At 39.8% G+C, this 27,490-nt stretch overlaps 1 protein-coding gene across 1 annotated transcript in view; it reads left to right on the top strand.

The window, feature by feature from the left end:
• The window catches only part of SLIT3 (slit guidance ligand 3), a 761,836-nt gene that overhangs the window by 626,569 nt on the left and 107,777 nt on the right, over window positions 1-27,490 (top strand). Inside the window, exons 16-23 of the mRNA XM_075856411.1 lie at window positions 6,754-6,828; window positions 7,338-7,481; window positions 8,172-8,315; window positions 11,852-12,015; window positions 18,756-18,888; window positions 24,934-25,002; window positions 26,290-26,361; window positions 26,898-26,969. Of these exons, the coding sequence (XP_075712526.1) occupies window positions 6,754-6,828; window positions 7,338-7,481; window positions 8,172-8,315; window positions 11,852-12,015; window positions 18,756-18,888; window positions 24,934-25,002; window positions 26,290-26,361; window positions 26,898-26,969 (873 nt within the window). The remainder of the gene's footprint in view (window positions 1-6,753; window positions 6,829-7,337; window positions 7,482-8,171; window positions 8,316-11,851; window positions 12,016-18,755; window positions 18,889-24,933; window positions 25,003-26,289; window positions 26,362-26,897; window positions 26,970-27,490) is intronic.

Raw genomic sequence — 27,490 nt, forward strand, 5'->3', positions numbered from 1 at the left:
TATATATATATATACACATATATACTTACATATATATGCATACATACAGCACTGTGAAAAAGTTTTAGGCAGTTGTGGAAAAATGCGTCAAAGTAAGAATGCCTTCATATATAGAAGTGTTAATAGTTTATATTTATTAACCCCTTCACCACTGCCATACAGCTATATATGTTCCAACTGCCGATGCCCCGTGCAGTTGTCACGTATATAGACGTTACATATAGTTACATAGTTTGCACGGTTGAAAAAAGACACATGTCCATCAAGTTCAACCAAGGGATGGGAAAGGGGAAGTAAAAATGTCTACACATAGGAGCTAATATTTTTTTGTTCTTGGAAATTATCTATGCCTTTTTTTAAAGCCATTTACTGTCCCTGCTGTGACCAGTTCCTGCGGTAGACTATTCCATAAATTCACCGTTCTCACAGTAAAGAAGGCTTGTCGCCTCTGCAGGTTTGAACCTTTTTTTTTTCCAGACGGAGGGAGTGCCCCTTGTTTTTTGAGGGGGTTTTACATGGAACAGGATTTCACCATATTTTTTGTATGTGCCATTAATATATTTATAGAAGTTAATCATGTCCCCCCTTAGTCGTCTTTTTTCAAGTCTAAACAGGTTTAGTTCTTTTAATCTTTCCTCATAACTTAGATTCTTCATGCCCCTTATTAGTTTAGGTTATATTACATCCCTGTCCCGCGAGTCCATGCCTTTTTTAATACACAACAATATCTTGCTGGCCCTTGAAGCAGCTGATTGACATTGCATGCTGTTATTTAGTTTATGATTTACAAGTACACCCAGATCCTTCTCAACTAGTGACTCCCCCAGTGTAGCTCCCCCTAGGACATATGATGCATGCAGATTGTTGGTACCCAGATGCATAACTTTACATTTATCTACATTAAACTTCATTTGCCAAGTGGATGCCCAAACACTCCGTTTGTTTAAATCCGCTTGCAATTCACGAACATCTTCCATAGACTGAACATTACTACATAGCTTGGTGTCATCTGCAAAAATAGAAATAATGCTACTAATCCCATACTCTATATCATTAATAAATAAGTTGATTAATAGTGGTCCCAGCACGGAACCCTGGGGTACACCACTTATAACCGGGGACCATTCAGAGTAGGAATCATTGACCACAACTCTCTGGATACGGTCCTTGAGCCAATTCTCAATCCAATTACAAACTATACTTTCTAAACCTATAGTCCTTAATTTACCCATTAGACGTCTATGAGGGACAGTGTCAAATGCCTTAGCAAAGTCCAGAAACACTATATCCACAGCGGCCCCTCTGTCTAGGCTTCTGCTCACCTCTTCATAAAAACAAATCAGGTTGATTTGACAACTTCTGTCCTTAGTAAAACCGTGCTGGTTGTCACTTATAATACTATTTATTGTCACATAATTCTGTATATAGTCCCTCAATAGCCTCTCAAACATTTTCCCCACAATAGATGTTAAGATTAGTGGTCTATAATTACCCGGAGAAGACCTAGAGCCCTTTTTGAAAATAGGCACCACATTTGCCCTGCGCCAGTCCCTTGGCACTATACCAGTCACTAGAGAATCTCTAAATATTATGAAGAGGGGGACAGAAATAACTGAACTAAAATCCTTAAGAACTCTAGGGTGTAACCCATCTGGTCCCGGGGCCTTGTGTACATTTATTTTATTTTATTTAACTTGCACCATATCTACATTCATCCAATTCAGTATATCAACTGATATATTAACAGCACGGGCACCAGCTACATCAGCTGCTCTTTCTTCTGTTGTATATACAGAGCTAAAGAACCCATTTAGTAACTCTGCCTTCTCTTGATCCCCTGTGACCAACTCCCCATTACCACTATCTAGGGGTCCTACATGTTCAGACCTTGGCTTTTTTGCATTTATATACTTGAAGAATTATTAGGGATTTGTTTTACTATCCTTGGCCACCTGCCTTTCAGTTTGTATTTTTGCTGATTTTATTACCTTTTTACAGATTTTATTAAGCTCTTTATAATTTACAAAGGCTGTACCCTCAGATTTATATTTTTCAAATGCCCTTCTTTTGTCATGTATTGCCCTTTTTACATAAGGTGTAAGCCATGTGGGGTTTAATTTTAGTAGTTTATACTTGTTACCTACAGGAATAAATTTTGCACTATAATTACCCAAAGTAGATTTGAAAATCTCCCATTTATCATTTGTAACATGATTTGACATTAGTTCTTCCCAGTCTATATCCTGAATTGCAGCCCTCATCTTAGGGAAATTAAAATTAAGTGTTTTTGTCCTCTCTGCCTGTGTTTGTTTTTTACAGTATATGTAAAATATAACTATATTATGATCACTGTTACCGAGGTTTTCACGAACATTGGTGTTCCCAACAAGCTCTGCATTATTTGAAATTACGTTGACAGCCTGGAACGGGTTTAATGAGTGCAGTGCTGCTTCAGTGTGAGCAGCCTTGCACTCTCATGTCGGCCGGGGCTTTGAGAACCCCGGAATACACCCCTCACTGTAGATAGGGCTGCCCACAACCCCAAGTAGGTAGCGCAGAACCCTCCGTAGATAGCGCCACCTAAGCTCCCTCCATCATCAGAATCGCCAGCCAGCGCTCTGGCCGAGGATTCCCCTCCTAGAGGGTGCCCCCGCTGTCTCTTCTTCCCCGCTGTAGATAGCGCCACTTGAACTCCCTTTAGGAGCGGAATCCCCGGTGTCAGATCGCAGGGGATTCCACTTTTAGAGTTAACCCCTGACGTCACTGTCCATATATAGAGCCACACAGCGCTCCCCCCTTGTATTTAGGGCCACTTAGCGCTCCCCCTTGTATATAGGGCCACACAGCGCTCCCCCTTTTATATAGGGCCACACAGCGCTCTCCCCTTGTATATAGGGCCACACAGCGCTCCAACCTGCACAGTGCTCCCCCTCTTATATATAGGGCCACACAGCGCTCCCCATTGTATATAGGGCCATACAGCGTTCCCCCTTTTATATAGGGCCACGCAGCGCTCCCCCTTGTATATGGGGACACACAGCGCTCTCCCCTTGTATATAGGGCCACACTGCGCTATCTCCCCCAAAAAAATAAAATATATATATTGTACTTACTTTGCCCCGTTCTCGCTCTGGCCAGACGCATGTGCATCCTTCGGGACGGATGCATGTGTGGACCGGCGTGAAGCAGTACGTCATCACGCCGGCCTGCGCTGGGAGTTCTCCTAGCGCCTTATACTGTAGGCTGCAGGCCTAACGTGGCCTGTAGCCTATAGTATTCATTTGTATCTTGAGTCCTGAGGACTTGAATGTGACTGTCACTAGCATCGGGGGCCACTCTGGTGCTAGCGACACCACCGAGCATGAGGGGGCTTGTGCGGTTCGGGCCGCCCAAACCGCCTTAATGATGATCCGCTACTGTTTGGAGCACCTGCGTTCTATTTGGCTGTGATTTGCTTGACTGTGCACAGCGCTCAGATCGCTCAATTTTCCCATTTTAATGTGGATTCACACTGAAATTGAGCCAGTCTGTGTGTTTGTGTGTTTTTTTTAAGGAGGATCTTTCACTAGTTTATTAATGCCGTATCACCAAATGAATCTAATAGGCGCTTTGATGCTGATAACTACAGTTTAAATGGTCTTTCAAAACGTTTATTATTTGCAAAGTTATGATAATTTTTCTACATTTGCTAATTTGGATATATTTGCCAAATGGGAGGTAACTCTTTCTTTTCACTCTGGGTGGTTTAATGTTTTCTGTATGATGCTGTCCAATCGGCGTCATACAGTTCACCTCCCCCAGCCCAGCAACACAGCGTGATCTCGCAATTGAAGTTGAGATCACGCTGAGCTGGGAAGAGGGGAACTGTATAATGCTGATTGGACAGCATCATACAGAAAACATGAAACCACCCAGAGTGAAAAGTAAAGAGTTACCTCCCATTTGGCTATTAGAGCCACATTAGCATTAGTTAGGAGATAGGGCATTAATAAACTAGTGACAGATTTAAAGGGAATGTGTTGCCAGCAAAACATGTTTTTTTTTTTTTTTAGTTAAACAATTAGTGTGTAGGTCATTAAACATTGTTCTAATTTTTTTTTCACGAGTCAGGAAATATTATAAATTGGATTCAATTGGATTCTAATTTATAATATTTCCCATTGCTGGTCACTAGATGGAGCCATTCCCAAAATTGCAGCATTGCATGTGGTAAAGCAACCACATTGCTTTATGCTGCAAAATTGGGTAAAAAGCCCTCGCTCTAGTGAGCTCTCAGCATCCCCCCCTCCTTTATCCTGGCTAGTGCCGGGAGAAACGAGGGGTTTGAACGGTCTAACCTCCTACACGGTGTGTCGCCATTTTTTGAGCTAGCACACAGTGTAGAAGGTTTACATACAGTAGTAAAACACACTGAAACACAAACATACATAGAAATCCCTTACCTGCTCCAGTCGCCGCCGCTCCCTCCGGTCCATCCGCTCCGTCTGCTGCCGCTGCTCCATGTGCACAAGTCCGGAAGCCGCGACCGGAAGTAGTAATCTTACTGTCCGGCCGCGACTTCCGGTCTACAGGAAAATGGCGCCGGACGGCGCGCATTTCAAATTGAACTGTGTGGGAGCGGCGCATGCGCCGTTCCCACACAGCGGCGTACATGTTAGTGGATGGAACGGGCCCCGTTCGCAGTCCCTATGGGACTGGAGCTGCCGTATTCCATGTCTGTATGTGTCGTTAATCGACACATACAGAAATGGAAAAAAAAATGGCAGCCCCCATAGGGAAGAAAAAGTGTAAAAATAAGAAAAAGTAACACACAAACACACAAATTAATCCAAACGTTTTTAATAAAGCACTAACATCTTTAACATATTAAAAAAAAATTCGTGGTAACACTGTTCCTTTAAATGCAGTTCATTGCTTGTACTTCTCTGCAATGAAATTAGTTGTGAAAAATTAGCAGTGTTTATTGTGTGTGTGTGTGTGTGTACATACCCTTATGGATGAATAAACCACCTTTTGCATTATGAAACTAGTGGGAGTGCGGCGATTTCTTCCTCCACTATATATTTGGATCAAGGACAAGTTTGCATAGCACCCTTTTACAATTTACTTGGAGGTGCTGCTAGTTTCTTACAAACTATTTATCTATCCATAAATCCATCTATGTGTGTATAGAAATATATATGTATATAAACTTTGATATCGCCGTAAATATACTGACCTAGAGAATGAAGTTATAAAAAAAAAGTTATGGCTCCTGGAATGCGAAGATAAAAAGCAGAACAAATCTCTTGGTCATTAATGAGGTTGTCCAGTCATAAGAAATTGATGACCTATCCTCAGGGTAGGCCATCAATATCTGATCGGTGGGGGTCCTACTTCCAGCACCCCAGCTATTTTGAAGGGGTTTTCCCTTCATTACTGTCACTGCTTGTACTGTGAATCGCCGACACACATGTAGCAGTGGTTCATAGTATTACAGCCTCCTCCTATTTACTTGACTAGAAGAAGACTGTAATTGTCACATACTCCCTTACTGCTGCTCCCTCGGTCTCCAGGACGTCGAGAGTTACTCGCTTGGGCGTCACCCAGCCTGGCAGACTGAGGCAGTCTGCAGCCAATAGGAGCTCAGGAGCGTCTGACCAATCAAAGCCTGGCTGATGTTCCTGAGCTCCCGTCCTCTCCTTATTTAGTTCAGCCTGTGGTATTAGGCCTTTGCCTGTAATTAGAGTTACCTAGCCTGGTGCTTTCCCTTGTTACAGACTCCCCTGAGCGACTTGCATTTTGACTCCTTTGTGACCTGACCCCGGCTGGACTCCTGACTTTTCTTTGCCTTCTGCACTCTCCCGGTTTGACCCTGCCTGCCTGACTCCGTCTTTTGCGCCCGGACTTTTCCGTGGTGCAATTGCCCTGCCTCTCTCTCCGTGTACTTCCTAGATGACCCTTTGTTATTTCGTACTGTCTCTGTCTTATCCGTTTGTCAGTTTCACTGGTACTAGTATAGGGAACGCTGCCCAGTTGTGCGCCGTCGTTTAGGTCGGGTCGTACAAGTAGGTAGGGACAGAGGTTTGGGAAGAACAGGGACCTCACTGTTTACTGTGTATTTGTTCATGACAGTAATAATGTAAACTGCCACTAGAAGTGTGTCGGCGATTCACAATACGAGCGAGTAAGGAATTAAGGGGAAGCAGCACTTGCACGAGCGCCACGGCCCCTTTAAAACAGCTGGTCGGTGAAGATGCTGGGAGTTAGACCCCCACTGATCAGCTATAGATGGCCTATCCTGAGGCTAGGCCATCAATTTCTTATGACTAGACAATCCCTTCAAGGCCTAAAATTGGCTGGTCAGTAAAGTGTTAGTGTGTGATAAATGGGCTTTTAAATAATACTGAAGTGTTTGTCCTTTACATGAACCAACAGGCACTTAATGCAGGTGCAAACGATGTGTATAATGTAAAATGGTGGTTGAAGCAAGGAACAAAAGCTTCAAGGGTTGTCTTTTTCCATATGCCACTTTGAGCCAAAGTGAAGAGCTGCTATGTTTCGGCACATTTATGTCATATTTAGAAAGTAATGTTACATTTGTCATTCTTTATCAGTCATTGACTGTTTGCTATGTATCATCACACTATCTCTTCGAACCACCCACAGCTTTTTGGGAAAGACAAGCTATTAAAATACCAAGACGAATTAAGAGTGAATGTACATATTGAATAATGCATGTAAGCTTATGAGTTCTCTGTTTCTATTTATTAGGCGTCTGAATGACAATGAAATCTCTGTCCTGGAAGGTACAGGAATATTCAAGAAGTTGCCAAACCTGCGGAAAATGTAAGTGGAGCCGCGTTATCTAATTTAGTAGCTTTCTGCTTACTTCCAGATGCTGGGATATTCTGTGCTTTGCAATGTTTGTTGTATCCTACTATTTTCCTCTACTTTCATATTTGCAGTACTTTTATTTTCCTGTGCAGTGATTCTGTTGTTGCTCTTATCGAATCCCTATTTGGAAACACATACCAGAAAACCATCAGTAGACTACAGACTGCAGCCTGTAAAACAGTCTGTATTCTGCTGACTGGTAGCAGGGAAGCTGCAGAATTTTTACTACTAGTCCTGCTGTGTTTTCAAGCGTCTTCACGGCTGAATTGAGTGATTCTGATATTTTTCCTATCATAATCTAGAAAGTAGGTCTCGAAATAAGAAACCGTTAGCCCTGCGGTAATGAATGCATTGGTATATGTATGTTTATTTCAATCATTACAGTGCTTGTATGTAACTTGCCATGTTTACATATTTTGTCGTCTTCAAATAATTTCATGTTTAGGATTTCTCTTTTCCAGAAATCTAAGCAACAATAAGATAAAAGATATCCGTGAAGGCGGCTTTGACGGTGCTGCTGGGGTGCAGGAGCTGATGCTGACAGGAAATCAATTGGAGTCCGTACAAGGACGAATGTTTAAAGGCCTTGTAGGCCTCAAGACGCTGTGAGTGGGCAGAATATGTGACGTTCTGTTGAAGCAGTGTTGATATGTCTGAGAGCATTTGTGTTTGTTTTATTGTAAACATTCTTCATGCAATAAATAACACAAGTATAATGTTTCCTCAACATATTTGAAAGATTGTGGAAAAAGTCTTGGGGAACCTACACAACAACATATGGATGTATTCAGGAGGGCTTTTGTTTCTAAACCAATGCAGTGCAAACACATGTGAAGATTGTTGGCTGGAAGTGGTTGAGATAATGAATGAATTATAAGACAAACCATAAAACAAACATTAACAGTCCTTAAAGAGGTGACACATGATGGAGAACTTCTTGCAATCTGCCTTTCTTAACAGGGTGAAGGTGTTACTTATTATGCGACCGATTATAAAATGGCAAAGATGTATACTCCAGGGATTATTGCACCTACACATCCATAACCCCCTCTGTGCACACATCTAGCAGATAGACACAAACTGTACAGACATTACAGGGAATTCGTATGTAGTTTTACTTTTATCATTCATTTGGTCCATACATTTTCCTTGCTTGCCTTTGTCTACTGCCACTTGTCTCCTCGTATGTTGGCTCTCGTTGGATGTCAAACATGTCTAAAACATTCGCATTACACACAATGTTTCTTGCTCATTGGATCAATAAAAACTTTTTAACCTTTCCTTCTTTTTTATAGGATGCTAAGGAGCAACTTAATGACCTGCATCAATAATGACACATTCACCGGGCTGAGCTCCGTGAGACTCCTTTCTCTTTATGATAACCGCATTACAACTATCACACCTGGAGCATTTCATACTTTGGTTTCATTGTCCACAATGTACGTACTTTTAATTACTACATCATTATTATTGAAAAGTTGTATAAATCATGGCTGCGGTAACATAATAGAGTTTTCTTTGAAGTACTGACCATTTACCAAAAATTGAGGCTACTTCATTATTGACAATGAAAATTATATTGGACCTTACTTATATGTTATTTGTCTAACTTTTTATCTTATATTTATATTTGCATATACCATAAAATTGTGGTGGTAAAATACTGCATTAAACCATTTAGGGCATATTCACACTGCATGGTGCCATTTTAGTTTTTATTTCCATGGATCAAAATAGATGGTAATAACTGACCTAATCTTTAACCTTGTCATTTGTTTCATCTGTTTTTAAAAGATTCGGATCAGCTGTCATACATTTTTTGTTACTTTTTAAGGGTTTATAATTGGATGCAATAGCTATAGCAAAAGATAGCAAAAACTCATAGAATTACATTACACAGAAATGCACTACCCAGCACTGCTCCTGTAAAAACATCACAGACCAGGATGGAAATGGATGCAAATTGATAACAACAAAGACACAATAACAATCCCAATAGAAATGAATTAATTATTTAAAGAACTGGAATAAACAATTATACTTTTATTATTCATAGTTACATCAGTTGAAAAAAAGACACGGGTACATCAAGTCCAACCTTTCTCAATAAATTACCCGTCATTCATTGGTAGATTATTTGTCAGTAAATAACCATCTAGCCCCTTTTTAACCCCTTAATGACCAGCCTATTTTAGACCATAATGACCAAGCCATTTTTTCAAGCTTTTCCATCGTCTCATTCAAACAGCTATAACTTTTTTATTTTTGTATCGACATAGCTGTATAAGGTTGTCACTATAAATATGGCTTAAATTGTTCCAATTGATAATGAAAGGGACCTTTTGAAGCTGTATTTTACCTACTCTCTGCTCAAGGTATTTTGAAACATTTTATAGGTGGATTCTGAGTGTATATAGTGATTGTAGATGCCGATGACCACAAAGGGAAGAGTTTACTTACAAGCTGTTTCTATGACAACTGCTTTCAAAGCCGTATACAAAAATAAGGTCAAGTGAAAGTATTTCATTGTAATGAGATTAGCATCTGACAAATATTTTCTATACTAGATGCTAAATTCTTATCAGCAATTGTACATATTTTTAAGTATAGTATGTATGTCTTTTGTGATTAGACGTTATACCTACGAAAATTTATTGGTTGTTGTCAAAATCTGGCATAACATGGGACTGGATTTTTTATTTTTCTGCACAATGTATCCAAAAATCACAAAGACAAATTGGGAAACCATAATAAATCATAAAGATGAAAAGGGATATCTGTTTATAGCTGAGAACAGTGATATGAATGCAATAGCTGCATTTATTGTGAACCATAAAATTGTAATAATTCCAATTCCAATAATTTCTACATGCTCCTCCAACTCTAAAAAGAAAAAAAAAACAACTGACGTATCAATTTGTTTTTACGGACACTGGAAGAAAATCCCCTATTTCTACAGACTGTTCAGGAATTTACAGACAGTTGGCAATCCTGATCAGGTTATCTCGTGAGAGGGATCACACAGCACAAGCCGCTCTGACACTGTCTAAAGCTGATTGGACAGTGTCAGAGCGATAAGTACCACACCCCTGCCCTTTCCATGAAAATAAACGCGCCACTGACAGTACAGGGGGTAATTTACATATCGGGCGCCAATAATAACGGCACCGATATCTCAAACAGAGGAGGCTAAACAGGTAGTTTAAAGTGCCCCAGGGTCTGTGCAGCAGTGCCTATAACATGTATGGGCTAGTGAAAGGTTCACTTTAATAACCAGCGTTGTTAATGAATATTCATCAGAGAATGTGAAGATCTCCCTAGTGAATAATTACTAGGCATACTAAGTCTGCTGGTGCCACCTTTAAAATCAATAGAACCCCTTTAAGGCTGGGTTCACACACCCTATTTACGGACGTAATTCGGGCGTTTTAACCTCGAATTACGTCCGAAAATACGGCTCCAATGCGTTGGCAAACATCTGCCCATTCATTTGAATGGGCTTTACGATGTTCTGTGCCGACGGTCATTTTTTTTACGTGCCGCTGTCAAAAAAGACGCCCGTGTCAAAGAAGTGCCTGTCACTTCTTGGGACGTAATTGGAGCAGTTTTCCATTGACTCCATAGAAAAACAGCTCCAATTACGTCAGTAATGGACGCAGCGAAAAACGCCTGCACTTGCCTTTACGTCTGAAATTCTGGAGCTGTTTTCTCCTGAAAACTGCTCCGTAATTTCAGGCGTATCGGACGTGTACGTGTGAACATACCCTAAGGGGACACTCGGGCCAAAACGAAACTTTCCCATGTGTAATATTATGGTATTCCGTGTGTCAGTTTCTTGCCTGTTAGTTTTCTTGCTGCTTCTATCTCTATATATCAGACTGGGATGGTTGCTCAGCCGCAGTGTGAATCAGGCTCGGTGGCACGCTTTCTCTGCTTGAGTCTATGGAGATCTATGTGTCGACCATCACAGGCTTCAGCAGTTTCTGCACCACACTAATTTTGCACAGGGGGGGACAGAAACTTCTATTATCAGCTACCAATGAAGCTTAGACAGGTTCCTGTCACACAGGTATAATGCAGAAGAATATAGTGCAGCCTCCCTGTCTGTGGTTTCTCAGCTTATTTAGAAGAATATAGAGAGAATGATAATCAGAGTGTCCCCCAGCATGCAGAAATGGTATGGTCCATAGCTGGTCATGTGATCATGTGCTGAAGCATCATGGCATTGATCGCAAAGCAGAGAGGAAGAGAAAGCTGGGGAAATCTAAGAATCAAGATGGAGGGTTTTTTAAAGCACAGACAATGCATCATTTAAAAAAGTAAGGCTTCGTTCACATCTACGTCAGGGTTCCATTCTGACGGGAAGCTGAGACGGAACGTCAAAACGGAACACTGAAGCAGATGTGAATGAAGCCTAAGTACAGTATACGTAAAAGAAGTGTAGAGTGTGGTATACAGTCAGGTGGGGGAGGCAGACATGGAAAGTTATGTTTCACTGGAGGTCTTATTTAATATCAGTCTAGCATGATGAATGAAACACATTGTTACTAATTTTAAATGATGGGGACTGCTTGTCCCTGGAATTGTCTTCCCATGCTCAGGTCTAGACTCTTACGACAATTTTGAGCTGCGTTTGCTGCAATGGGAAAGATTCTACTGTGGAAATTTACTTACAACATGAGGAAGACCTTATGCACAAATGTTAAAAAGTGTTGTATAAGATATTTTTTTAGATTACTGGTCATGCCTTAAGCCAGTGTCCTTGCAATAGATAAACATTAGGTAAGGCCCCACGGGGCAGCAGTGACGCGGTTGCAATGTCCTTTATGGCAACACGATTTTGCAGGTAAACAGCCGTTTTACTCGCAACAACGCACAGGCATTAACAAGCAATTTGACAACTGCGTGAACAGCGTGCCCCATGGGGCCTTACCCTTACTTTTATGTAATTAATTCTGTACTTTCCTTAATTTAGTAACCTGCTATCCAATCCTTTCAATTGTAATTGTCACCTGGCATGGCTTGGAAAGTGGCTAAGGAAGAAGAGAGTTGTGAGTGGAAATCCTCGTTGTCAAAAACCATATTTCTTAAAGGAAATTCCTATTCAGGATGTGGCCATTCAGGACTTCACATGCGATGGTAAGATAAATCATGAAATTTCCAAGAAACAAACAAGTTAACTCTGTTATGGTCCTCGAGCGTTTGCTAGTTCATCGTCTGATCGTTGCCCTGTATACACAGGGCAATGAATGCTCGCTTGCCCAATAATTGGCCCGTGTAAAAGGTGAAGGCAATATTGTGCAACATATCCAATACAATAATCAGTTACAAAAAAAGGCCTGTATTTTTAGTGGAAGCGTTTAACCACACAGCAGCACTAAACATTTAATTTGTGACATGCAGAGGAAAACACTGATGTTTTCTTATTCGCTTGGCAAAAACATTATGTCTTAGTCAGTTCTTTTCTTCTTGGAATTGCACTTTGTTTCTGTTTTGGTGGCTGCTGAGAACCTTTTCCAAGAACGTGAGGCATCATCAGGGTGTATTTAGGTTTTATAGGAACTGAACATATTGGTCGCACTACGTTACTTGCACGTGGTTAGTCTTTAGTGAGACCGTGTGCTAGAAATAGAGCGGTGTTAAGTTAACCCATAGTCTATTTAAACGTGGTACTGTTTTCCAATAGCAGGGAGAAGGGTTTGTCGATGGATCCTTTTTATTTTTGTTTTTCTGAAATACTGTGTGTATTCTGTATTTCTATTTTTTTTTAAATCCAAGATAAGGAAAGTGTTTTTCTGCAATATACACCTTCTGAACGTTTATTTGATTCAGATACACTGATAAAGTTTCCTACTATTTTTTTTTTCATGAAAGTAAATACCGAACCATGCTGTGCAGAACACCAGACCAATCCAGATAAAGTGACTTCAGTTATATGTGATTTTTGTAAATGAGATGAGAAAGATGGAAATTTGCAGCCCTTGATCTAATATTTTAATTTTAGTATATATCCAGAATAAAAAAAAAGTGTGGCCTACTTTTATAGGTTTACTTCTGTTTTATACCAAAAAACATTGGCCATTGTGGGTCAAGATTTGCAATGCTTGAATATTTCTGGTGTTGATTGTCAATGTAAGTGTGATTTTTCTCCACTTCCAAACCTTAAGCTACTAACATTTCAGATTATTAAAAATGCTGAAATAAAGCTCGCTCTATGAAGTTGCTTTATATTCATGAATTTATATTGTGCTATGTGCATTACATGAGCTTTTGGTATACAAACACATTAAAGAACAACTAAAGTACATAGTGCGTACTAATAAAAGAACCAAGAGATCAATATGGGGTGCTGGCCCCTAGGCTCTGTATTGTCTTTTACCTATGCGCTGTAACGGATACCTGACATTTTACTCTGTTCGCTGCTGACTCACTTTGTAGAACGCAGTTGACACTATGTAGCAATGATTGGAGTATTAACTATCCACTATTTATAGTGTAACTTTGAGTGAATCTTGTAATAACAGATATGGACCAGAGACCTGTGTTCAGTCTTGGTGTTGTATTACTTGCTTTATATATATTTTTTTAACATGTAATGATTTCCAATAAAGATGTTTTTTTTTTTTTGTAATAAGAAGGGTTTATCTTTTCAGCTTTCTTTTTGAATAGGTGCGGTGGATTTTTTGCAGGAGCCCATAAAAGGGACAATTTGTGTGTGAGGCTCAAATATAGTAGGTTAATGTATAATATTTATTAAGATAGAACTGTTGGCGAGCCCTAAAAAGGGGGATTTTTAAGGTAGCAAACAGAAACAGTAAAAGAATAAGACAATATAAACTTCTAGGAAAATTCAAGCTTAAAATAAAATTAAGATACAAATATGTGAAAATTATACTACATTTTGAAATGTATATAATTTATATTAAATTCAGGATTAGAAGTGAAATCACCTATTTCTGCTTAGTAGGGGCTAGTAAGACGCTGAACAGGGCTCTTAGAAGTTTCCATGTTACCATTTTCACAGAATTTTTGTTCACATCAATAGAAAAAGAGAACTCGGATAGTTTTACCTAGATGCTTCTGTCCTTTGACACACAACAAATTGCGACCATGTGTTCAGAACATGATACTAACAAAAGGAAGGGGAACAGGTTGTGTAAGTAGGAAACTGAAATGCTTTGACAGAGCCCACCAGAACAAGAGTAGTCAATCTAAATCACAACATAGGTGACCTTTAAATAATTTAAATTGACTTGAAAAAACGAAATCCATTAGATAATTTTACAGAAATCTGAATTCTATCACAGTGTAAAGGAAACATATGATATACATCTAAGGAATCTTAACAACATTTCACACTATAATGTGTCTACACAGCTAGAACACAATATAGCATGTGTGTTATGGTGTAGCTCATTGGCCCGATCATTTGGATTTTAGTGGCAGTGGCGTAACTACCACTGTAGCAGCCATAGTGGCTGCTATGGGGGCCCGTGGCATGTGGGGGCCCGAGCCACCTGCCGGCATGGACCCCCCCATGCCGGAGCCTCACACATTCAATAGTATCTGTGCCCTACGTCCTCAGGACTCAGATACAGTTGAACCCAATTCAGCTCCGAACCATCAGCTTCCTGCTGCAGAATTAGTTCAGAGCGGAGGAGCAGTTGGAGCTCCTCCGCTTGCCGAGTAATCCCTTGGCACAGCGATACTTTAAGCGCTGTGCTCGGGGAAGCCCTTAACGTTACTGTCCATATATGGACAGTGACGTTAGTGACTACTCCTTGAGCGGAATCCCCGTTGCCGCCTCTGGTCGGGAATTCCACTCCAGGAGAAGCCCGTAACGTCAATGTCCATATATGGACAGTGACCTCAAGGTTTTCCTCTAGGAGCGGAATCCCCGGCCAGATCATCAGCAACGGGGCTTACGCTCCAGGAGTAACCACTAATTCTGAAGCAGGGAACAATCCTCTCCCTGCTTAAGAATTAGTTCAGAGTGGAGGAGCAGAGGGAGCTCCTCCGCTTGCCGAGGACTCCCTGGGAACAGCGCCATAAATGGACAGTGACGTCAGTGGCTACTCCTTGAGCGGAATTCCCGTTGCCGATCCGGCTGGGGATGCCGCGCCTAGAGGAAAACCCTGAGGTCATTGTCCATATATGAACATTGACGTCAGGGACGACTCCTGGAGCGTCGGCAACGGGGGTTCCGCTCAAGGAGTAGCCACTGACGTCACTGTCCATATATGGACAGTGACATCAGGGCTTCTCTCTAGAAGCGGAATCCCTGGCCTATGCTCTGGCTGGGGATTCTGCTACTAGAGGGAGTCCCAATGGCTCTATCTATGGGGGGGTTGGCGATATCTTCAAGGGGGGTGTGGCATTTTCTACATAGACACTGTGGCACTTTATAGGGAAACTATCTACATGGGCACTGTGTCACTATCTACAAGAGCACTGACCCTAGGGGCATTATACCCCATGGGGGCATTATGCTGTATGGGGGCAGCTTTGGGGGCATTATGCTGTATGGGGGCAGCTTTGGGGGCATTATACTGTATAGGGCAGCTATGGGGGCATTATACTGTATGGGGCATCTATGGGGGCATTATACTGTATGGGGCAGCTATGGGGCATTATACTGTATGGGGCAGCTATGGGGGCATTATACTGTATGGGGTAGCTATGGGGGCATTATGCTGCATGGGGGCAGCTATGGGGCATTATGCTGTATGGGGGCATCTGTGTGGGCATTATACTGTATGGGGGCATCTGTGTTGGCTTTATACTGTATGGGGGCATCTATGGGTCAGTATACTGTATGGTGGCAGCTGTGGGGGCATTATACTGTGTGGGGGCAGCTATTTGGTATACTGTGTGGTAGGCACTATGGGAGCATGATACGGTGTGAGCTGAATCGGGTGTGTATGGGCGGGGATTGGGTGGGTATAGAGGCGTGACTTAAAAGAAAAAAAATTGCTGTGCTGCGTGCCGCATCGGTTGTCCCTCTTAGTGGTACTTGAAAGTATAGCACTGTCTACAGGGAGCGCTGTATAGCAATGTATGGGGAGACTGTATAGCCCTGTCTACAGGGGGGGCTGTATAACACTGTCTAAAGGGGGGCTGTATAGCACGGTCAACAGGGTGGGGCTGTATAGCACTGTCTACAGGGTGGGGCTGTATAGCACTGTCTACAGGGTGGGGCTGTATAACACTGTCTACAGGGTGGGGCTGTATAGCACTTTCTACAGGGGGGTTGTATAGCACTGTCTACAGGGGGAGCTGTACAGCACGGTCTACAGGGGTGGCGGTATAGCACTGTATGGGGAGACTGTATAGCCCTATGTACAGGGGGGCTGTATAGCACAATCTACAGGAGGGGGCTGTATGGCACAATCTACAGGAGGGACCTGTATGACACAATATACAGGGGTGGGGCACTATCTACAAGGGTGAGTTGTGAGTGGCACCCAAGGGAGGGGGGCCCATTTAAAAGTTAGCTATGGGGCCCAGTGTTTCCTAATTACTGCCCTGGCTAGTGGTATGGTGTCTACTGCTACCTTAAAGTAGGCAGAAAAATTAGGCTACATAAGAATCACACCTCCTTTCCCGTTCACTTGTAGATTGTAAGCACCTGCGGGCAGGGTTCTCGCTCCTTTTGTACCACTCTGTCATTGATTGAAGAGGACCTATAAGGGGGGAACAATGTAGATTTTATTTTAAAAAAATTGTTCTTCCTCAAAAAAAAAATGTGTAAAAAGATAACAAAAATTTTGAAAATAAGACTTTTTATGGTGCACACAAAATATGTAAATTAGCTGACTCACCTCAGAGATCAGCTTCAGACTTCCTGACTAGCAGCTCCCGTCATGCCTAAGCGGTGTTTCGATTGACCCTGGCGGCAGTGTAAAGCCACAAGATCTCGCTATTTATCGCAAAATCTTGTGGCTCTGACTAAAGACAGCGCTGTATATTGTATTTATATGGCACTTATCGATATATTATATGTATGTTATAGATCCATCGATAATTTTTATATAAATACTATATACAGCGCTGGCTTTAAAGAGGCTCTGTCACCAGATTTTGCAGCCCCTATCTGCTATTGCAGCAGATAGGCGCTGCAATGTAGATTACAGTAACGTTTTTATTTTTAAAAAACGAGCATTTTTGGCCAAGTTATGACCATTTTCGTATTTATGCAAATGAGGCTTGCAAAAGTACAACTGGGCGTGTTGAAAAGTAAAAGTACAACTGGGCGTGTATTATGTGTGTACATCGGGGCGTGTTTACTACTTTTACTAGCTGGGCGTTGTGTATAGAAGTGTCATCCACTTCTCTTCACAACGCCCAGCTTCTGGCAGTGCAGATCTGTGACGTCACTCACAGGTCCTGCATCGTGTCGGCACCAGAGGCTACAGATGATTCTGCAGCAGCATCGGCGTTTGCAGGTAAGTCGATGTAGCTACTTACCTGCAAATGCTGATGCTGCTGCAGAATCAACTGTAGCCTCTGGTGCCGACACGATGCAGGACCTGTGAGTTTCGTCACAGATCTGCACTGCCAGAAGCTGGGCGTTGTGAAGAGAAGTGGATGATACTTCTCATCAGAACGCCCAGCTAGTAAAAGTAGTAAACACGCCCCGATGTACGCACATAATACACGCCCAGTTGTACTTTTACTTTTCAACACGCCAAGTTGTACTTTTACAAGCCTCATTTGCATAAATACGAAAATGGTCATAACTTGGCCAAAAATGCTCGTTTTTTAAAAATAAAAACGTTACTGTAATCTACATTGCAGCGCCTATCTGCTGCAATAGCAGATAGGGGTTGCAAAATCTGGTGACAGAGCCTCTTTAATCAGAGGAGCTGCTTTATGCTGTATGCCACCAGGGTTTATGGGAGCTGCTTGACAGGATGTTTGGAGCCTGCGGGGGACGACTTATTTACATATTCTGCATCCGCCACAGAAAAACTTATTTTTTTTATTAGTTATATTTTGATAATTATTTTTATTTACGGTCTAACGATTTTTCAAATAAAATCCATATTGTTTCCCCAAGATAGATCCTCTTTAAGCTCATGTGTACTTCTTGTTTTTATTGTCTCTACTTTAACCTTTTTTTCCATTTGTACAGCAGCCCAGGAATTAATGGCGCTTCAGAATAAATATTAATAATTATTATAATAAATGCTCACCCTTACCAGCTGATGAAGTTCCACGATTCTTAGGATTCTTAATCAGCTGCTAAGGATGAAGAGCATGTGAAGATAAATATATTTTATAGAGCTTGTAAATAGTTTACGCTTTATGGCAATATAAATCTAACTAATAAAGGCGAAGTACTATATAATCTATATAATCTAACAAAAACTAAACCAGCTAGAAAATGTTCAGTAGCCGTTATGGAGTATGCCATCCAAAACTGCAAATTTCTAACACGCTTAGAAGATGACTGGAATCTTGCTTGTTAACATGCTTGCTCACTAGTACAGAACTAAGGTTTTCCTTCCAGGGGAGGTCAAAAGATTAGAAAAATGTCAAATAAATGTTGGTAATCATTACATTTCCATATCACACTCCATATACAGGATATTTCCTATTGTGTTATAAGGTGTTTTGGGGTCTGTGGTCTTTTTGGATGGCAAACCTCTTAACATTGGATGTTCCCGAAAGCTCGCACATTGTTATTAATGTTATTTTAGTGAGCCATGAACAGATTTCACATTCATCACATCATTCATTTAGTTTCTCTGATTGTGAACTTTCTATATGTCCATATACATTATGTAACAATAGCTACAGTAATAACAATACAACTGCTATGAGTAATTTTCATAAGCGCTTGCTTTAATGAAACATATCTTTACATTTGCTACCAGGCAATGAGGAAAGCAGCTGTCTGCCTACATTACGCTGCCCTGAACAGTGCACTTGCATGGACTCTGTGGTTCGGTGTGGTAACAAAGGATTGAGATCTCTCCCTAAAAACATCCCAAAAGATGTGACTGAGCTGTAAGTATGGCATAAGTACTAAGTAGTAACAGGTTTTTGTATGTATGGCGTTACTACACATTTTTATATTATTACATTTTTTTATGCTTTTTTTTCTACATTTATTAGCCAATACATATAGAACCCACACAGAATTGTTATTAATGGGGAGGGAAAAAAGACAAGGTAGCTGCACATTCAATTGAATAGGATCTGCCTTTTATCTTAACATAGTAATAATCATATAGTGCTACAGCATTACCAAGAAAATAGATCACCCATGGGGTTGTGAGACCTGTTTTTCTCACTTAAGTGTCTGCGTAAGTCTGCTGTCAGAAGGTATGGTAACCAACACACTTGAGAAGCATTATTAAGACCCAAATATAATGAGCAGAATGTGGCATTGAATAGTTTATAAGAGTATGTTCCTCTCCCCCCTCTTAACTTCATTAATGTTTGTGAATGTTAAATACTGGTAAAACTTCATTAAATTATTTCAAAAATTAAAAAAAGTGCAAGTATTAGTATACATTAAAATATGAAAACTTGTTAATAATGTCTTCTATACTGATATACAATTACTTGAAGTTACAGACCCAATGCCCAAGGGCTGCACTACTTCCAAATTGTGTTGACCGCACGAGGATAACATATTCTATTCTGATTTCTCTCAGGTGCAGTGTTCTCATGGAGACTTTTTATATGGATTCAAATGACAATCTAAGTCAATATCTTCAGCCTAGCTAGCTTTAATAGTTGCAGATATGTATATATGTATGTGTGAACATTGCCGTAGATGGTTCCACACAAAGTCCCCATGACAACACTGAACCTGACAGAAATCAGAAACAGAATATGCTGTCATCAGAATCTCATAAAATAGATATATTAAAAAAAAAAAAAGTACACTAATGCCTTCTTATACGTTTCTTCTGAAAGGTTTAGCCCTTAGCCTTCTGTATTCTAGATTAGTATGTTATGGCATTGTCCATTGTGTTTGGACGTAATCATCCAAAATGTACCTTTTCCTGCAACATAAAATATTAATGGTGAAGAATAAGACACATAGAAATTTCATAATAAGCAATAAGTTACCAGGTTTTATTTATTTTCATATGGCAAAACATTGTGTTTGTAATAATAAAGTATGATGTGAAAGCAGATCATTATATAAATTGCACACAGTAATCAAATGTCAAATGCAATTTCCTTGCATGGGAAGTCTTCGGCATTCAGCAGATAACAGGCTAAAAAACACTCCGTTTGTGGGACTTGTTTATACAGGTCAATTTAACTCTGCATATACTAATTATAGCACATAGAAAGAGAAACACAGAACTGCTTAATATGGATTTTTCATATATATTTTACTATTGTATTATAAATTATGATGTTCTAAAGAGGTATTACAATTTGTGGCAATAAAGGGGTTTTCGACAACTTGCGAGTCTCAAAGACAACATAGCAATAAGACAATAATACCACAATACAAGAGAAAAATATCACTATACTGGTACTGAACAAAACCCAGTATACCAAGGCCAATATTATCAATGTACAAGGGACAAACAACACCACCACACCATGACCACTTATTACTGTCACATGTTGACTGAATAATACCACCATACGGTTACTGAATAATTCTTACACACCAAGACTACACGTTACCACCAGACAGTGACTAAACAATACCACCATACTATTACTGAATAATACCACCACACCATGACCACTTATTACTGCCACATGTTGACTTAATAATACCACCATATGGTTACTGAATAATATTTCCACACCAGGACTACACGTTACCACCTCATAGTGACTGAACAATACCACCATACTGTTACTGAATAATACCACCACACCATAACTACATATTATTACTAGAGATGAGTGAACCAATTAGACACTAATCAAATTCAGTCTGAATTTCCCAAAAGTTTCGTGCTTGCCGAAAGCAAAAACTTTTGTGGTTCGAAGAGCACCTATCGTCAAAATGGTGGCCACCGACAAGCACCGGCCGCTATTTTGCTGATTATAGAGAAAAAAGCGGAGAAGGGGAGATTAAAAAAATAATACCATACTCCCCACCTTCCCTGGTCTTAATACCATACTCCCCACCTTCCCTGGTCTTCCGTAGCAATGCGTCCCTACTGGCAGGTAAAATTACGAAGCTGCCCCATGTGATCGCTGCAGCCAATCACAGGCTTTAGCGGTCACATGGGACAAAATCACACCATGACGTAGCTGTCCCATCTGACTGCTGCAGCCTGTAATTGGCTGCAGCAATGACATGGGACAGCCACGTCATCTCACCTGTCGGCAGGGATGCGACGCTACGGAAAACAGGGGGAGGTGTTGAATATGTTTTTTTTAACATGGAATCGCAAGTGCTCCGATTGCCTTGTTTGACTCTGAGTCTGACAGGGCTATCAGGGGACTTGCGATTTGTGGAAAATTTATTTGGACTGAAACTAATTTCAGAGCCGATTCTTTTTGGAAATTCGTTCATTACCACTACATAGTGACTGAATAATACCACAATACGGTTACTGAATAAAAAACACTATACAAAGACAGATATTATCACAAGTACAACAGTATCAACAGTACAGTTATATGTGTGTGATTAACAGGACGCATCTTCTCTGGTTGTAGTTGTTCACTTTATCTTTTTTTCTTCATCCGTTTCAGACCGTTATGATTATTTCTTCCATCCACTATTCGTCTCTGCAAAATTTGATACACAGACATCTTTGGCTACTTAACAGTTCCTCCCCACCTATTCCTAAACCGTAATAGTGCCTCACTTTAGACCCCACTCTGAAATAGTATTTCCTTTAGTGCCCAACACAGTAATAGTGCCTACCAAACAGTAATAGTGCCACCGCAAAAGTAGTTATGCCCCCTTTGTGCCCCCCACACAGTAGTAGTCCTTTTTTTAAGCCCCATATAGTAGTTAGGCCCTCATATAGTAGTTTTGCCTCCAATATAGTAAATAGGTGTCCCCATATAGTAATTACCCTCCCTATATAGTAGATAGGTGCCCCATATAGTAGTTAGATCCCCTATCTGGTAGTTAGCCCTTCAAAAATATTAGTTATGCCCTATATAGTACTTGGTATGTCTATAAAATAGTATATAACCATATTTCTAATATGAACTGTTTTGCATTTTAAAATGTGAGTGGAAAAGGCATAAATACGTAGTCTCCGCTTCTGTAATAATGTTTGCTAAACAACTGATGTTATCAGGGAATATTAAGGACAAGATTTTTACCCTGCATTTAAAATGCCCTGGTAAAAACGGTTGCTTAAAATTCTAGCAGATCTGGTGCCATTCTGTGCTCATGGGGAAATTAAGATCACATGCTTTCTAACAGCAGCAAAATAGATTTTCCAATTTCCTGTCTTCACCTCAGTGAATATATGAATATAAAGTTTACCTTCTTGCTTCTTCGTCCCATGGGATTCTCCACTAATGCTATCCAGAGGTTCTCTTGTTTGAAGCCATTCAGTAAGATCAGTATCTCTCATTTTCTTGAATAAGCAAATAGGAATAATCTTACAGGTTTAATTAGATTTCAGTTCACTCTATATTTTTATTTTCATGTTAGAAAATAATAATGGATGGAAGAATAAAAATGTGTTATGGATACTTTAAAACTGTAGCTAGATCAGATTTACCAATGACCACCGGATCAGTACCATGTTGAACTGTTTCCTCAAATTCAATTAAAATACAATATACAGGGCAAAAACTAATCCTGAAGGTATTTTCTTGTTTTATCTTGACAAAAATCTTCTTAGTGAAAGAAATAATCCACTAAAACTCGTTTTTTATAATCTTTCCACATTTCTCCTTTTTAAAGTAGTAGTAATAATTATTATTATTATTTTCATAATGAAGATGAAGTTTCAAACTATATTTTGACATTACACTGCTATAGAGTTAGATGATAAAATTCTGGCCTGCAGCCTCCACTAGGGGGAGCTAAGTGGAGACAGATTTATAAAGTTTCCATTTATCTCAATAATAAATCTGTCTTCAGTAAGCTCCTTAATAGTCCCTGGTGGTGGCAGTCGACCGAATAGTATCATCTAACGATAAGTTTTGTGTGAAAAGACACAGGGAATTCTGTGCTCTGTAACAGAAAACCTGAGCTCAAACCATAACAGTGTGAGTTAAGAAATTAAAGGTCTTTTCCAGTGAAAAGAAATAGTGAAGGCCTATTCTCAGGATAGGCCGTCCATTTGTGATGGGTAGGGGTCTGGTTCACGGCACCCCCGCCGATCAGCTGTTTTGAAAGGGCTGTGGTGATCGTGAGAGCACTTCTTCTCCTTCATTTCTTACCTGCTCAGTACTGTGAAACACTGACACACTTGTAGTGGCAGTTCACAGTATTACAGCCTTCTCCCATTCACTTGACTTTAATCAATGCACAAATTTATATAGATAAAAAACTAAATTATAAGTACCCTTTAGAAAGAGCAAAATTACTATTATACTTTAAATGGGTATTCCTATCTTCCACATTTTTTTGCATATGCATAGGATATGACATAAATATTAGATAGGTGCGGGTCCCACCTCTGGGATCCTCACTTTTCAGGAGAACAGGAATTCTATGACCCCCGTTCACTGATTGAAAGCAGCTGTCTTCCCCATTGAAATAATGTGCACCTTTCTTTATTAATGTCTAGAGCCGTGTACTTATCATTTCAGCCTTCATTTTTCAGAGACCCTGTGAAAAATATGTTGCCGCTATATAAAACAATCAAATGAATAACTAATAAATAAATATACAGGCTTCATCCTGCTTGGCTTCTCCTCCACTTCCCGTTGCATAGTTTGGATATGTGTCCCCTGATTGTTTATATTTATTTTCTTGTTGTGATCACATTTTACATAGTAACTCTTGATCATAATGTAGTGCTATTCCATACTACCAAAAGTACACCTCATGCCGATGTTAATACACACTGATAATCAGAATTGGTATTCGGGTGAAGCTCTTTTTTTTTTTTTTTAATTAACCATTTAATAACTAATTGAATAAGGTCATTTTATTTTTCACATCCCTGCTTGTAATAAAAATATTTCTGCACAATGTTTAACAGAAGTAAAAGGAAAAACAGTTGAGTGTTTTAATTTGGATTTAACTCATAAAAAGGGAACATAAAATGCCAGATGTAACTTTTTTTTTGCCAATAGCCATCATTAAAGGTTGGTTAGTTGGTGTGACCATAATGCTATATGTGTGCCTAGAAGGAAATAATGCTAAAATGAGAATTTCTGATGCAGCCTGATGTAATAATGAGAGAAGTACAGAAAGGGGCAATAAAGTATGTAAAAGTATAAGAAAAGTAACAATAAGGATGTTAGTCATTTATTTACCAACATCCTTGTTTGTAAGAATTCATTTACATACTTTTTGACTTGTTATATAGGAATTTGAGTAATTTGTATATGTATGTTATATGTCAATGTCACTGTGACGAAAAGAGTATTTAATTGTAGACATACACATCCAGCGCTTAGAGTAGCAGCAACTTAATCTATATATCTAGTGTATATCTAGACTTTATGTGAGAAGCCTTGAACATTTGTTCAAAACGAATAAGAATATGTAGTAAAAATCATGAATCATTCTGCATATAAAGCAGCTCCTTAAGGCGTTGGCTTTAGCAGAGGGAACCTGAACTCTCCATTTACTCCAGCTGAAATGGAGCCCGCTTACAACCACAGCATATTGGGTCAGCTTTGAATTTGTGAATACGAGATGTCCAAAACTTTTCAATGCCAAAACAAAAATTACAGTATCGGCACTATGTCAAAACCATTATCCCCCTGGTACTTACATTGGCCAAATACAAGACCCTTTCAGCAGGGAAGAGCTCCCCTTTCCATTGATGGAACAGTAGTTATTAGCTGTCCATTCTTTCTCTGCCCTGGTTTCAGGAAGCAGTGCCAGCTCTTAGTGTTGTTTTTTTTTTTTTTTGCATTCAAACCCTTTATATTGTCTGAACCAGTCTCATGTAAAAATGATCTTTTATTTAGATATTTGGAAGGAAACCATTTAACATCAGTGCCAAAAGAAATCTCTGGTTTCAAGCACCTAACGCTAATGTAAGTATTATTTCTTTCTGCTATCCTTGCACCGCTTATCTTTACGAGTAGCCTGCTCTGTACATACATCCGCATGTAGCGCAAGTTGGGAATAATGATTGATTAACCCTTTAGTCACTAGGTATATTTTGCACAGAAAACAATTAGCACTCTGCTATATGCTACTAATATAGAGGAGATATGTGCGTATGTAGGGCCATGATTCGACAGATAATGGTGCGTGTTTACAAGATGTAGATTATGAATTTTCATCATGTAATATCATGTTTTTTCAGTGAGGGGTCTCCAAACAACTATCTGTATTTCTTGCCTCTTGGCCTGCCCATTTTGCTAAACTCCGCCCACTTTTTTGAAAAGTATCAGAGGTTGCGTAAAAAATAGAAATGTCACAACATTGTTGCGCCAAAAAAAGCAAGTTTTTGCGCTATTTCAGACTTCTCTACTCCAGAAAACTAGAAAAATTACCCCCCAAAGTCTATAAATTTTTTTATGATTTCCTTTTCTAAAATAATATTTCTATACATTAACTTCATGCACACAGCCCTATTATAGCTCCGTTTTGTAAGGAGGCGTAATATGGCTCCTGTTTTAGTGCATGGCCTTTAGGGTATGTGCACACACAAAATCAAAAACGTTTGAAAATACGGAGCTCCTGATTTTCAGAAGTTTTTTAAGCCACTTGCGGTTTTTGCGGCCGTTTTTGGAGCTGTTTTTCTATAGAGTCAATGAAAAACGGCTCAAAAAATGGCTCAAGAAGCGACATGAACTTTTTCGCGGACGGTTTTTACATGGCCATTTTTCAAAACGGCCGCGTAAAAAAATGCTCCATCTGAACAGAACGCCGTTTTTCCCATTGAAATCAATGGGCAGATGTTAGGAGGCATTCTGCTTCCGATTGTTCAGCCGTTTTTCGGCTGTTTACAGCCCAAAAAACGTTTGAAAATTAACTGTGTGCACATACCCTTACTGTACCTCCTTATGCCTCTGATTTCATATGGTGACAAATCCGACAAAAGTAAATATCGTGGCATGCTAGATCACATGCCATATAGATGGAGCTTTTCTCCTATAGAGATATTACTTCTAGGAGAGAATAGCTCATACAAATGGCATCTGACTGAGCTTTAATTCACTGGCCTCTCGGACTAAGGTGGAATTATCATGCAATAATCGGCCAAAAAAACCTTCAGAAAATCATTTTTACATGAATAGTCTGATTTATTACTTTAGCAATGATGTTCGACACAGGTTAATCATATGTATATATGTCATATTTATATTATTTAGAGATCTAAGCAACAACAGCTTCAGCGTTCTGTCCAACTACACCTTCAGCAACATGACCCACTTATCTACACTGTGAGTATTGAGATCTACAGTTCCGTACGTTAAAGCCTTTATATTTGTTAAGCTTATTTGTATACTTGAATTCATGTCCATTATGTTTACACAGGAAAATAGATAAGAACTCTCTGTAAACCTGTCCATACGTGTTTTTATACTATGGTAATGTTCGTGGACATTACTGTTTGAGCTTTATCTACTAACCAATATCATTTGGATGGAATGGAAAGTAAAAGTTTTTTAGGGCTTTATTAGTGTGTGTGATTGCGGCTTTCAAACAACTTTCATATTTCTTCTTTGACAATCCGGTTGCCGACCCCAGCGATATTCTGCAGGCTTAAAAGAATTTGCGCTAATGTTGATAGCCAAACCTGCGACATACTGAGCCACCCTTCCCTTCTGATTTTCAGATTTCCAGGGGTTGCCCTCATCTGTTGTAGATTTGGCTGTAGCTTTTTAAGACAAAAGATAAAGATTGCATTCTCTAAAGTGGTTATGTAGCGCTTATTGTGTAAATGAAGTGGTAAAAATTTTCCTGACAATTCTTGCAGGATTTTGAGCTACAACCGTCTGAGGTGCATCCCGGTTCATGCATTTAATGGCTTGAAGTCTCTACGAGTGCTGTAAGTATCACTTGTTCAGCTTGTCTGGGTTCCAAATTCTTGAAATATTTAGTTAACAGCAGACACCTTAATGAGCAGATGGCTTCCAGATAACTTCATGATCCAGCAGTTGGTTTATACAATTTGTCGAATTGCATTGTACTGCAGTTAGATCCAACCAAAATCCGATTAAGCCAAACAAACAAAACAAAAAGATTTTAATCTGAGCGTACAAAATGTTACAATATGTGTTCTATACTTCCTATTTCTTGTCCATGGCATTTCTCGAGCAGGCATCCCTTGTTGATAAATTCTGCGTTTGTGGCCTTCCATGTTAATAAGAGAGACCATTTGTTCCTTAGATGAATGTTGATAGCACAAACATTATGCCAGGCAGCCCTGTTTGTGGACTGCTGCAAAGAGAATATGTTGCGTTCACACTTAAATTCGACCAACACGTGGCAGTTAAAAAAAAAAAAGAATACAATTAGGATTTTCCGTTTTAGAATTTTGAGACATGCCGAATCTTATGTTTGCTATGT

The sequence above is a fragment of the Rhinoderma darwinii genome, chromosome 3, assembly GCF_050947455.1.
Source record: "Rhinoderma darwinii isolate aRhiDar2 chromosome 3, aRhiDar2.hap1, whole genome shotgun sequence".
NCBI lineage: Eukaryota > Metazoa > Chordata > Amphibia > Anura > Rhinodermatidae > Rhinoderma > Rhinoderma darwinii.